The following is a 13,359-nucleotide window of genomic DNA, read 5'->3' on the forward strand; positions in this document are numbered from 1 at the left end:
TATCTCTAACCTTTATTTTTTAACTAATATTTTTAATTTATTGCAAATATCTATTTTGTTAATCTTGTCAGTTTTTATATATTTTATAAAAGCCACACGAGTTAATTAACCTATCTTTTTAAACAAGCCATTCTAACTAAATAATGTTATAGCAGCAAACAAACAACCAAATAAATTAACAGATTTTAATCAAAAATAATCAAAATAAACAAAAAATGCCTCATCTGGCAACAAAATAAACAAACAAAAATCAAAAAAAAATAACAAATATTTGAAACAATATCAATTTTGACACCCGCAAAAATGGGGGTGATAAAGTACCAACCACAAAATGTAGTTTTAAGCACTCGCAACATTTAAATACAATTTTATATTATAACTTTTTATGTATGGCAAATTTTAAAGACAAAACTATTAAAAGTTCAGCCAATGTGCACAATATTTTGACAAATTGAATGTTTAGAATTGGTCCAAAATAGAGTTTTTAAAATCGGGAATGACTTTTACGTTTAAAACTACACAATTTTATCAAAAAATAAACAAAGATAAATAAATGATTAAACGCAAAATTATAAATTATGAACAAAAGTTTAAAAAAAAAACGCAAAAACTTGAACAATGTTAAATGGCAGTGTTATATTTAAAGGGCAAATGTGAACGTTGTTTAAATAATTATAAGTAAGTGCGTTCACTATTATTGGGGGTATATCTGTTAGTTTACAAATAGTCTTACTAACACATAGCAGCAAAAAGGACAAATTTAACACACTATAGTTATCAAGGTGTTGATATATATTGGTAAAAAAACAGCTTTTTCGTTTTACTGAGTAGAAAAAATAGCAACATTAGCCTGAGAGAGATATCGAGACGTAGCAACGTGGTAATAAGTTTATAAACTTTTCGTTCATTTGCTCGGTTCGTGTGACTGTACAATTCGGAAAAATAAACGATTACTAGAAGCAAGATTAACTAAATAAATCTCTAATTTTAACTCTATAAAGCGGTGGCTCTGGTAGGAACTTAAACCCAATGATTAAGTGGCGTTTTCGTCCTGCAGTTTTTGAAACAGCTTCGATTTTCGTTCAATAAAAAATCTAAATCTGAAAATTAAAATTTTGGTTATTAGAATAAAACTAGAACAAAAAACAACTATAACTTTAAAAAAACGCGAAGACAATTTAAAAAATAAAAAAAAATTAAAAAATATACAAATACAAAAATCTTAATTTTTTATTTATGTTTTTTTTTAATATACTTTTCTTACCTTGGTTGTAAACACAGTTAATTCTTCATTATTATTTGAAGTGTTTTTCAATGAACTTTTCGAAAAACGTTTTTGTGAACTCGTCTTAAGGTCTCTTCTTACATTTGAATCACTGTTATAAAAAAAAAATTAAAATTTTTTAAAGTTTTAAATTTAAGATAAACGTTTACTGATTTAAATTTAAGATAAACGTTTACTCATTAATTTAAAAAAACAAATTTTATGTACTAAAATTTTAAAATTATTAAAAATGCCTTTAAAAAATTTATTAGAAATTACTTACTTGTTTAAAGCAAGCAGACCTTCATTTTCTTCACAGGCTTCTTGGTACGTAGGGAGCCTGCCAAGAGCTTCACTATTGCTCGACATTCGGCTTGAATACGATTTCCGATTGTGATGTAAACTGTCACGGTCCGAAGTCTCTGAATATCTTCGAACTTCTGAGATTCTGCGAGCGCTTGGCTCTCGAATTGCAACAACACATCGGGAATTGTTTATTTGTGAGTTAGAACCGTTCGCCGCGTGGTGGTGTTTTGAGCTGGCTGGAAACACGTTCAGGCTGTTTACTTGTTGGTCTGATGTGGATTTTGTTCTTCGTTTCTCGTGGCTCGGATGACACATCGACGTTCCGAGAATGATCTCGGAGGATGGTCTTCTCTCTGGACGTTCATCTTCCATCACAACAACCGACTCCGATGAAGACCTGGAAATTTGAAGATCGGTATCCTCGGAATTTCGTGAACTCGAAGATTTAAGTGATTTTCGAATTTCAGATAAAGCTTCGCGTCTTCGATGAAAAATAAGACATCCGGACGCAAAAATTAGAATTAAAACAAGAAACCCCGCTCCAAAACAGATCGCGATCCATTGTGACGTACTTAAATTATCGTCATGATCATTAACAAGTATTATCATCGGGTCTTGTTTCGCTCCAGAAACAGCGCTGTTAAAACTGCTGTGAATTTCTTTGTATTCAGTACACCTCGGCCCGGTAAACGACGAAGTACAGTAACATTTAAATGCATGTACTAGATCATGGCAAGTCCCCCCGTTCTCACACGGACTGCTAGCACAGTCGTTTATGTTGTGGTTACAATATTTTCCAGTAAATCCAGGCTGGCAAGTACATTTGAAGTCGTTGATAAGGTCCTGGCATATCCCGCCGTTGGCGCATGGTCGCGTGACGCAATCATCAACATTGGTCTGGCATTGCTTTCCTACAAAGCCGGGAAGACAGCGACATGTGTAACCGCCTTGAATTTTATCTAAGCACGTCGCGCCGTTAAGACAAGGCTCCGTTGAACATCGATTGATTTCGTTCTCACATTTGCTACCAGTGTATCCGCGTTGACATTGACATTCATAGCCATTAGGAGTGTTCTCACATAGGCCACCTGTAAGAAGCAAATGACAAGTTAAATGACAGTTAAACACCTCTTGGTAGAGGAATAAGTAGTTTGTTCCCACGCTAGCTACATAAAAGAGACTTGTATTAGCGAGCCAGCAAGATCAGATTTCTCGCGTTCTATTAACGTACATGAAGAAATAACACAAACGGCACACAGTGACAAACAATACGAACGCAATCACAAAAGTAATTTAAGTCAGTAAGACCCATTAAGCAGGACTTGTTGATGGGCTGAATAATTACATCACGCAGTGAATATACAAAAGCCGGTACGCGGGCTGTAAATATAATTCATAAATGGACCAATTAGATTAAGCTTTGCATTCAAACACACAACACCACTTTCCCCGCGAATCTATGAAAGGGTAACCCAATAGTAGTTGACGACTTTTATGTTACTCTGAATTAACTAGCGTTAATAATAGACAATACATTTGTAAAGTAGGTCTAAATGGGCTGATAAATAAAATTTCTTTTAAAGAGGTTTTAGTTTAGTGATTTCATCAAAACAACCACAACTTCAATGCACGCAATTTGATTAACAGCGAAGTTAACTTACCAGGTCTAGTTTTAATGTTAAAATTATGTTAAAAATAAACCACTTGAAACTTAAACCGCGATAGGGCATAGAAAGCGAAACGCGCATTAATTCGAAAAACAAACACATTTAATTAACTCTTACCTCGTCCAATAAAATCAATACAAAAGCTGTATAAAACTTGAATTAAAACACAAACAAATCAATTACTTAAAACTTGTGACTAAAAAATAATGAAATCGTATTTCCTTATTTAGTACCTCATTTTGGTAAACCAAAAATCGAATTTTACTAACGAATTTGAGTATTAAATTTTTTCTGGTAAATTTTCTTTAAATTATGAAATAATTCTCACCGTTTTGGCATGGGAACTTAGTGCATTGGTCAGTTGACTCTTCACAGGTAACTCCCTTCCATTCCTTTGAACAAGCACACGTATACTGACGTTGGTGCTGCGTACATATCCCGTTGTTTTTGCAAGGTTGGTCTGAGCAGGTTACAAGTGTTTGATCGCATAATTCCCCGAAAAATCCACTTGCACAAACGCACTGGAAACTGTTAACCAAGTCCTACGAAAATAAAGGTAAAAAATAATTAGAATATAACGCAATAAAATTTTTAAGAAATAACCAAAAACCGCAAATTTTTTTCAGAATTTAATTGTAATTTTCAAATGCATTATTGAATACTATTAAGGCAAATTTCTTATTTTTTAATTGCAGTAATTTTAGTAAACTCCTAATTGACAACACTGCTTTTAACTAATGTTTGACAACTCTGAATTACAAAGACAACACTTAAAAGGCGTGAGAAATTGTGTTGCTACTTTCCTAAAGTTTAAAATGTCGTTGATTTTGAATTGAAATTTAATCCCTGTCTACAGCTGAGTACCCGACCAAGTCGACGTTATTTAAATACTATCTAACTTTTACAGTAACTACTAACCACCATGCTGTTATATTTGTAAAATTATGCTAATTAATTCTAATAAGTTGATATAGTTTTTAATTTAATAAATTTCGTTAAGTATTTATAGCTGCATAGTTAATTTTGACTTAATGGCACAAAAATATAAAAACCTACTTTTTTTAAACACATACAAAAACCTAGTTTTAAAAAAAACACTCTTGAATTAAGGCTCAAATTTGTATGTAACAAAAATTAAATAAATTTAGTTAAATAAACTTGAATATTAAGATTTTCACTTACATTGCAAGTAGCTCCGTTCTCACAAGGTGACGACGAACATTCGTCTATTTCAATTTCACAATCTTTGCCAATATAACCATCCTTACATGAACATGAATAACTTCCATGTCCAGAGTTTGTACACAATGCTCCGTTGTGACAAGGCTTATGGTTAGTACAGTAGTTCAAATCTAGTAGAATAAAAAATGCGTATTAAAAAAATGCTAAAGTCTAAAATTTAGACAATTCTTAATATTTTTAGCCAAGTTTAAAATGGTTAACAGAGAAGTGTTTCAACTATATATATATATATTTTTTTTTACACATTAAAATTAAGTTTATTTTCATAATCAACTTAACATACCTTGGTTGCAATATAAACCTCCCCAACCAGGGTCGCAGTAACAGTTATAAGGCTCCGTACATTTGCCGTGCGTACAACCCGGTAATATGACGCATTCGTCACAATTCTTTCCTTGCCAACCGAGCTTGCATCTGTGATGTAATAATCAGATAAGAACTGATAGCATGTAAATATTTTAAAGGTTACAAATTTTTGTGCTTTCTATTTAAATTTGAGGTTTACTTACTGGCATTGGTTAGGGCGAGTACATTTTCCGTGTTCCTTATGACAACCTTTTGAACAAATAGCTAAAAAAAAAACAACGAAAAAAAGGGTATTAAAAATAAATAAACGAATAAAAATAATGGTGAATTAATATTTCAGCTTTATTGGTATATTAACCAAAATTACAATTGCCTAAAATAGTTAATCCAATAATACAATAGCCTAATTCAAATAAGTAAACATCACTCGAATGAACTCGTTCTGCAATTACAGTAACGTCCCATGAGAGATAAGATAAGTGCGCGACATTCTTGGGTAGCTAATACACGAAGACTTTTAACAAATAGATAACACCACTTAATATTTAATAAGATGATTATGAATAAGCGAAGTAAATGGGCGGTCCCGCGTCATAACTTTTTAGTACTGTCGCGTGTACTAAATGAGAAAGTAGACGTTTATTTTGACCGATTATTTGCCACCAGAAATCCAAACAAAATGTGACGTTGTTTGATGTCGAAATTTGTAAACAATATGAACGACATTGTAACTGTGTACCGCACACTAGAAAAGACACCCAGTCGTGGGAACAAGTCATGAGTGGTGTTTGTTGTACGTTGAATACGGAATGGTAAATAAATCTACAATTGACAGCGCGCGTATAACGCAGACGATTGTGTTTTATAGTTTTCTCACAGCGGGGTCAAACTTACCTTTTGTGCAGTAGGCTCCTTCGTTTTTGCCAGTCCAACCGGGTAGACATACCCGCTCGCCATCTTCATTACAGGTAAAATGGCCAAATTGGTCGTCTCTAGGCCTGCATAATTTGTTACAGCTATCCCCGTATATATTTGCACTGCAACGAACTCTGTAAGAATATTCCAACTCACTAGTTAGGTGCTTATAAGGCGCTGGACTCGTCCATTCGTCTCGTTCTGATCTCACAGGTAAAACATATCCACTTTTGACGAGACGAGATATTATTTTGGAATCTAAAAATATAAATATAATGTGTTAATTATGGGCTGTTAAACACAAATTAAAAGTAATATTTTATTGTCGGTATAAAGACTTTTATAATGTTGCTGGCAGACAGGCAGATTAGAACATTATCAGAGCGCCTTGTACAAGTTATCGTTAAAACGATCTGTTGAGACATAAAAGCGTCCACACTTTGATTAATTGAATCCTATTGCTTTCATGTTTAAAAAAGTTAAAAAGTCAGGCCATTAATTCAAGTTACGACGCAATAAATGAGCTAGAAGGACATATTGCCAGGCCGACGTTTTCTTTGGAAAAACGCAGACACACTTTCGCTCCAGAAAAAGACAATAAAATCTCGTAAGCCCAACGATGCGCTACAAATATGCTTGGGCGAGCAGCTGGCCGATGGTGCCATGTTTTCCAAGCGTTCAAACGAAGGCATATGGCACTGCTGAAAACCACGCGAGAATAATCAATAACCCAACTTCGAATAGAATACACTCTCTACTATCTAGTTCACGTCCTTGATTAAATTCAGGCATTTTTATAGGCTTGCAATGTTTTGATTTTGCTAAATTAGATTATAGTAACAGAGCGCGCCATTTATTAAATTTAAGTGTGCACCCGCGCGTAAACAAATCCAATTTATAAGATTTCTATTTTTCGTACCTGGTATCGGACCATCAAAGCTGGAGATATTTTCTTTCACGTGCAGCACATCTATTATCAGTGAAAAGGAGCCCTGGATAACAATAACAGAATAACGTTAATGATGTAAAAATATACAAATTACAAGTTTCTTATACACCTTGATATTAAAGCAACAATAAAATTTTACGTAATTTGCCACATTTCGAATTTTCACGCATACCACACGCACAAACCAACCCTTGCCCACCATTCGTTGTGTTATGCGTCATACAAAATACAACTAGTTTGGCACGAGAGGAAAATATTAAAAATATATAAGGTTTAGAATATTTAAGCCTGCTTTATGGGTCAGTAATTTATGACAAAGCATTCGGCTAGTAGCATTATTAAATATTAATTAGACGACAACACGCGCTATTTTAAAAGCGATCGGTTTTCGTAAACATGAGTCTACATGAATAATACACGGAACACGCGTTCCTTATCACGTATATGTATTACATTAAAATTTATACGCCCTTTTTAAATGTCGACTAAACAACGAAAAAGTCATATACTGATACATGAGCTCATTAGTGTCATTTTTGACTTTAAATTTAAGTCCTCTGAAATGTGTACATTTTAATATTTAGTTAATACATTTGTATACAAAAACACTTTGTTTGTTTGTTAAAACATGTAACAGTCTGGCGTTTGTATCATACATTTAAACAATAACATACGTAGTGCAACGAATTTTCTTAAAACATAAATTACCGATACGACTAAGTAGCTAAAAAGTATTACTACCACGCTGTTTAAACAGTGGATAAACTACTTAACCAAACACAACTCACCGGCCAACTGAATGTAAAATTAAACTCAATAGGATGGGATTGTATAAATGTTGTATCCTCTGGTTTAAAACTGTTCCCACCCAAGACTGGGGTTCGGAAAGTACCGAAAGTGCATTTTTTGTCTGGGTTTACTCTGTGTTGAAAATGAGTAAAGCAGATCCGAAATGCAGTCCTGCAAGGTTTCGAGCAAGTTTGCTGTGAAATTTGATTATCCGAATTGTCACAGCACATCCCCGTCCGATCAAGGCCCGCGTCGTTTTGTATTTCCTTGATTTTGAGTTCGAAAACACCCTGGCCCAATATCTAAAAGTCAAAACGCAAAAATTGTAACAACATTTTTCTTAATTAAAAAAAAGGAATAATTACATTAATATACTACTAAAGTTAGATAAAAAGGAGTATAATAAAGGCATTTACGTATTTGTAATCTACCGTTTGTTTTAATATTTTTAAGTTACCTGTTGACTTCCAAGGACAAAAATTAAGATTGTGAACAGAAAATTTGATGAAAACATTTTTTAATAAAATCCGCTAAGGTGGTTGACCTGGTTAAAATATTTCAGCCCGTGGTCTGAATATATAAGTCCAGTTTTTAAATGCAATCCTCTCGGGATAATATCATAACAGTAAAGTGAAACTTTGGTCCGTTTTGTAAAATAAAGCAGCTGTTGATTTTATCGTTAAAAACTTTGCTTAATTCGCTAAAAAGGTAAACAAAATGTTAAAGATTAAAAATTTTTACTAAAAATAACTATTAGTATATTAGATCTACTTTTCTAGTATTAAAATTGATGTAGTTTTTTGTCTAAAAATTTTGTGATACTGTATTTAAAAATTTTCCTTAGAGCCTCGTCTAAACGCACCTTGAACTAATATAATATTTTTTCTAAGTTGCTACACTTTATTTTTATTTAATTTCACTTATACACACTCTGTAGTAAGCAGGTTTTATTCACGCGACCAAACAACGCGTGCACCATCAGAAAGTGGCACAAAAATCATCTGGGATTTCTAATGAGATTTCTTATCGCGTTCTTTTTTCTTTTTTATGCCCGGCGCCGATTCCTTTCTACTCGCTTTTTTCTCTTAGCGACAATAGCAGTTTTAGGGACCATAGAATACCTAATGATTTCCTTCAAACTTTTCTATTGACATTTCTGTTTAGTAATTATTTGTACTTTATCAAATTCTGCAAGTTTTAATTTATTTGCTAGAGGTTGCTACAAAGTAATTAATTACCTATGCTTAAGCGTGTGTTAGAATATAATTTCTGTTAATTATTAATTAAATAATACAACAAAGCATCCATTATAAAAATACATTTAATAATGTAAATACTTTAAGTGCAAGTCCATATGTAAACTACATACTTGATAATTATAAACCCTATATAAATATACTTTATCTTAACTTGTCTGTTATGGTATTTGTATATTACTATAAGCTATAGAAAACAATATTCTGTAAATCTCTCGAATGTGTTTTCTTAGAAACTTAAACACCTTTTAAAACTAAACCTTACTATAAGACGTGGCAGAACGCCAAGACAAACTCTGCTAATGCCTTTACTACATTTACGCAAGTGTTTTGCCTTTAGGTTTGAAGCGAGTACTAGGCTTAGGTCTTGGTTCTACTGGCAGATGGCTCGAATACAAATGAGTTTAATTCGGGATGCGATTGGATTAAAAAGAGTTAGTAGCTCGCAGTGAATAATTGCTTAATTACAAGTGCATACTGGGGCATTGTTTACAAGCAAATTGTGCATGTAGACGTCTACAGCCATAGCATATAGGTTGCAGACAGGCATAGACAACGGACATTACCCAAAATATACGAAACTGTCTGACACCTAATGTTTATGCATTGTAGAAAACGTATCACCCGAACACAATAGCACATTAGGGTGCTTTGCTATTGTGTAAGGTAATTTACAAGGTTCATTACTATTTTATAACGTCCCACAGTGTTATTACTTAACAGCTAGGTTTGCTAATTTAATGGTTATCTCATTAACTTTCAAATATCTATTATGCTCCCACAAAATTCTGAGCGTGTACAAACTTAATTAATTTTCCAACTTCGTGTAATATCTACGGAAATTTAGTTTAATATTTAATTCATGTAATTATTTAATATAAAAATCGAAATTAAGCCATGTCTGCAAAGAATTTAATAAATGTAAAATAATAAAAATTAATACCAATTATTGAATATATAAATGTTGCAAAGATTTAGATGTTGGCTGCATAATTTTGCATTTTTATTACTTATTTCGATATGAGAGCTTGCCGAAAAATTGCGTGAAATTAAGATTAGTCGATATTGATTAATAGTTTAATAATATAAAGATTTCATGCTAATTCGGAGCTTAATTAATTATAACCGAATTGGGAATCGTAAAAATTTTTAAATCTTACAGCACCGCCTATATTGAAATACCAAATCAAACACAGTTTAACTTTAATACATAATAAATTATATTTTAATTTGTTTTTTGAAATCCAATTTTAATTAAAAAAATGCATTTGAAAACAAAATATATGTCATATGCAAATTTATATTATTTTTGGTCCTTAATAGTAATTATATTACGTTGCTTAAGTTTTGGTCAACACATTAGTATTTGAAATATAAAAATTTTGGATTTTGCTCATTTTTACTTCGAGGTTAAATGTTAACGTTAATCATGTTAGTTTTACACTACATGAATATAACAAATAGCACGACAGATGACCGCTCCTGCAAAGCGTGTAACAGGGTTTTCATATATGGGCATGTAAACATTGATCTAAACTTTAACTTTACAGCGAGAATTCGACTCGCTTTGCACTGCGCAGCTGGCCCCGCTAGAAGTCCTGTTTGCGTATAAAAATTTGCACAGGTAAAGGCAGCTGCCGTTCCCTAACTTGTTGTATACTAATTATTCACGGGCCTCTCTATCTTCCAAGTATCGTAGACGCGTGCCTTTATTACATAGTATACACTGCACGAGTCTCGCTCCCGTACTCGAAAAGTGCTTTGTTTGTTTAACAAAAGACAGCAGGCGATTGTCTCTTAACCCGCGGGGCAAACGACGCCCGGCATAAGGCTCTTTCTTACCATTTAATAATGCGATTTAAAGGAATGATATTTATCGAATTAATGTTGAATAATTAACAATTCTAACTTTTCAATGGCGCGCACAATTCAGGTAATTGCGATAAATACATAAAGCTCTGTTACTCGATTAGCGCGATTAGAATCTCTCGTTGGCGCGTGCTCGGTTGTTTTACGATTATGACGCCATCTGGTCCTATTCACGTGACCCAAAATAACAAAACGAACTGTAGGCCAAACGTTATACAATGTAGTAAAGAATCACTGGGTATATATGAACAATATTTGTTAAAATGGATATACTCTTGCGTGATTTTTAACTTTAAAAACTAATTAAACAAAATTAATTAATTTTAGCTTCGAAAATTGGTAAATTATTTATTTTCCAAAGAATTTTAAAACTGATTTATTTCATTGATTTCTTACCTAAAATTTAATGTAAAGATATTACCATTTTTCTTATTATCATCGATATGTATTACAGTTTAACTTTAAAAATGATTCATTATTGCGGTTTTATTTTATCACAAATAGCTACATTAACAAGATAACTTCTAAATCGACACAACCCAGAGTCGAAATCGGAAACGCCCCCTTTATAACAATAGAAACGCCAGAACAGAATAGACAGTGTATGCTGTTATATGGACCATGTGTATTAACCTATTTAAAGAAAAACTTGCACAAAAGATTGGTTGGTTAGTGTTTCTGTGTGTAGTAAATGTAACGCGATAGTTTTTCTTGTACTAAAATACACCATAACATATTCAAGCGATTATTATTGATGCATTTGTCTTAAATTACAAGTAGGAATTTGATTAATGTAAAAACGTCATGGTATATATATAGATTAGCGCTATTAATAGCTATTTACAAAGGGCAACCTTAACCTTCATAAAACATGTTTTGTTATGTAATTTTACTTTGTATTGCTTCTTACAATCGCTTTTTTATCGGTAAAAATGATCTAAAATCGCTTTACAAAACTCGCAAATCCTTGAAAAAAAGCAATAAATATTTAATAAGAAACTCAGTGCACTGTCCTTCATTATAAAGATATCCTTAGCATCATACAAGCATTATAAAATTGTCCTTATTAATATATTATGATAAACGTACATGACATTTTTAAAGCGGGAGAATATGGCATCTGTAAACAACAGACAATATTCGAAAGAATTTATATTTCGATTACTGACATGAATATTTAAATCCAGTTTTTTGTAAATAATTTGTTCGAGCGATTTGTAACAAAATATTTTACCTATAAATTTTTAACTTAAGTTTTTTAGATAAAAAAATAGATAAGGTCCAACGCTGTAACATATACAAGTATTTATTTTTTGTTTGTGTATATTTTTGTCACTTTAGTAAAAATATATATTTATAAATAATTTCTATAAAAAAAAAATGTTTTTTTAAATCTAAAATATATTATAAAAATTTTTGTGGTAAAGCGCCATCTATCTGCAACTTAATTTTAACTAAATAACTTTATTTGCAAAAAAAAAAAAAAATGTTGTTGTTTTAAATATCAAATTCTATAAAAAAAGTTTTGTAATTTTTCTAGCCTATTTAAACGTAAAATAATCTTCATATTTTAACTTTTGAAACTAGAGTAAATTGGCCAAAAATATTAAAACTAATACTAATGTTTCACCTAAATTCCAATTGAGCTACATTTATTTTTTCTAGTTATTAAATTACCATGTCACGCAATTGTATTTGCTAATAAAAACGTAATAATTGATATTCAATAAAACCTATTAAGTATTTTAATTTCTACGTAATCTACATTGTTCTAAAAACTAGTTTATAGATTTAAAAAACCTGCTCCCTTTTTAACTATAAGTATTACAATAATCTCTCTAAGCTAAGACGTTTAATAAACCCAATTCGTTCTATTACAACGTGGGTATAATTTCACTTTAGAAGTCTTTGCACACACGCGTTCTTGTTAAATTGAAGAGTCGTTTCCTGTTTTCTCCTAGCAGGCGACCAATACTCGGCAATCGTACATGCGATTATTGTTTTCGCCACGCGTTATTTACAATTAAACAACTTCTGCCAGCGACGTACAGGTGGTGTCGAGTTAAGGCTTATAAGCAAATTAATTCTAAGCTATAAGGGAAGATTTATATTCACGGTATATTACACTCAGTCCCCAGAGTTAACAATTTTTACCTAATGTTTTAAAAATGTCACTACTCATTAATTAAAAAATATGTTTACTAAATTTAATTTGCTTACCGTTAGTGCCTTAATTACAACAAATCAACTGATTTATATTTACACAATATATACAAACCTTTTCTAAAAAATCTTGAAATTTTATTTTAATTTTATTATTAACAATACTTCTTAAATAATTCGATTTTTCTAGAATTTACCCATTATTAACGTACTCTAACTTGGTTGATTCTATTGCCTATATGGCAAATGATTAATATATTTGTTGAACTATTGTTATGACGTAATGTTACTGTACATAGCAACACAAGAATTAATCAACATTTGTTATCATGTTTAAACTACAGTATTTAAATTAATTAATCATTTACTGTTTACATAACCCCCTACTATTAGAATTAAATAAATGTTTAACCGAAACCTTATAGTATTAAACTTATAGAATACAAACTTTTCTTTAACAAGCATTTTACGTATAAAGTCCAATAAATTATTGCCTTCATATTTAATTAGGTAAAAATATATATATTTTATTTTCCTTTTTTTATCGTAATTTTTTTAGAAGTATATTATTTGACATGCATAATTTTTTAAATAAGCTAAAATATTGTTTTTAAGCATGCCATTTATGAGATT

General features: G+C 31.5%; 1 protein-coding gene across 1 annotated transcript; it reads right to left on the bottom strand.

The window, feature by feature from the left end:
* Positions 1 to 193: 193 nt before the first annotated feature.
* On the bottom strand, positions 194 to 8,134 carry LOC145749089 (uncharacterized). Its single transcript, XM_082565007.1, has 11 exons — positions 7,896 to 8,134; positions 7,438 to 7,740; positions 6,620 to 6,692; positions 5,680 to 5,958; positions 4,989 to 5,049; positions 4,763 to 4,893; positions 4,420 to 4,589; positions 3,566 to 3,779; positions 1,548 to 2,658; positions 1,265 to 1,376; positions 194 to 1,100 (listed from the first exon to the last, which is right to left on the bottom strand). Exons 1-11 carry the CDS (start codon positions 7,950 to 7,952, stop codon positions 1,095 to 1,097), a joined length of 2,517 nt encoding a protein of 838 aa, XP_082421133.1. The 5' UTR covers positions 7,953 to 8,134; the 3' UTR covers positions 194 to 1,094.
* Between the last annotated feature and the right edge of the window lie 5,225 nt (positions 8,135 to 13,359).

This window comes from Corella eumyota, chromosome 1 (assembly GCF_963082875.1).
Source record: "Corella eumyota chromosome 1, kaCorEumy4.1, whole genome shotgun sequence".
Lineage (NCBI taxonomy): Eukaryota > Metazoa > Chordata > Ascidiacea > Phlebobranchia > Corellidae > Corella > Corella eumyota.

Bases quoted from the DNA above. Each gene is read 5' to 3' on its own strand.
- LOC145749089 (XM_082565007.1), bottom strand. From the start codon at position 7,952: ATGTTTTCATCAAATTTTCTGTTCACAATCTTAATTTTTGTCCTTGGA. The intron at 7,741-7,895 runs GTAACTTAAAAA...TTTGACTTTTAG, and splicing joins TTGTCCTTGGAAGTCAACAG to ATATTGGGCCAGGGTGTTTT. The intron at 2,659-3,565 runs GTGAGAATTATT...TGCTTCTTACAG, and splicing joins TAAGTTCCCATGCCAAAACG to GTGGCCTATGTGAGAACACT.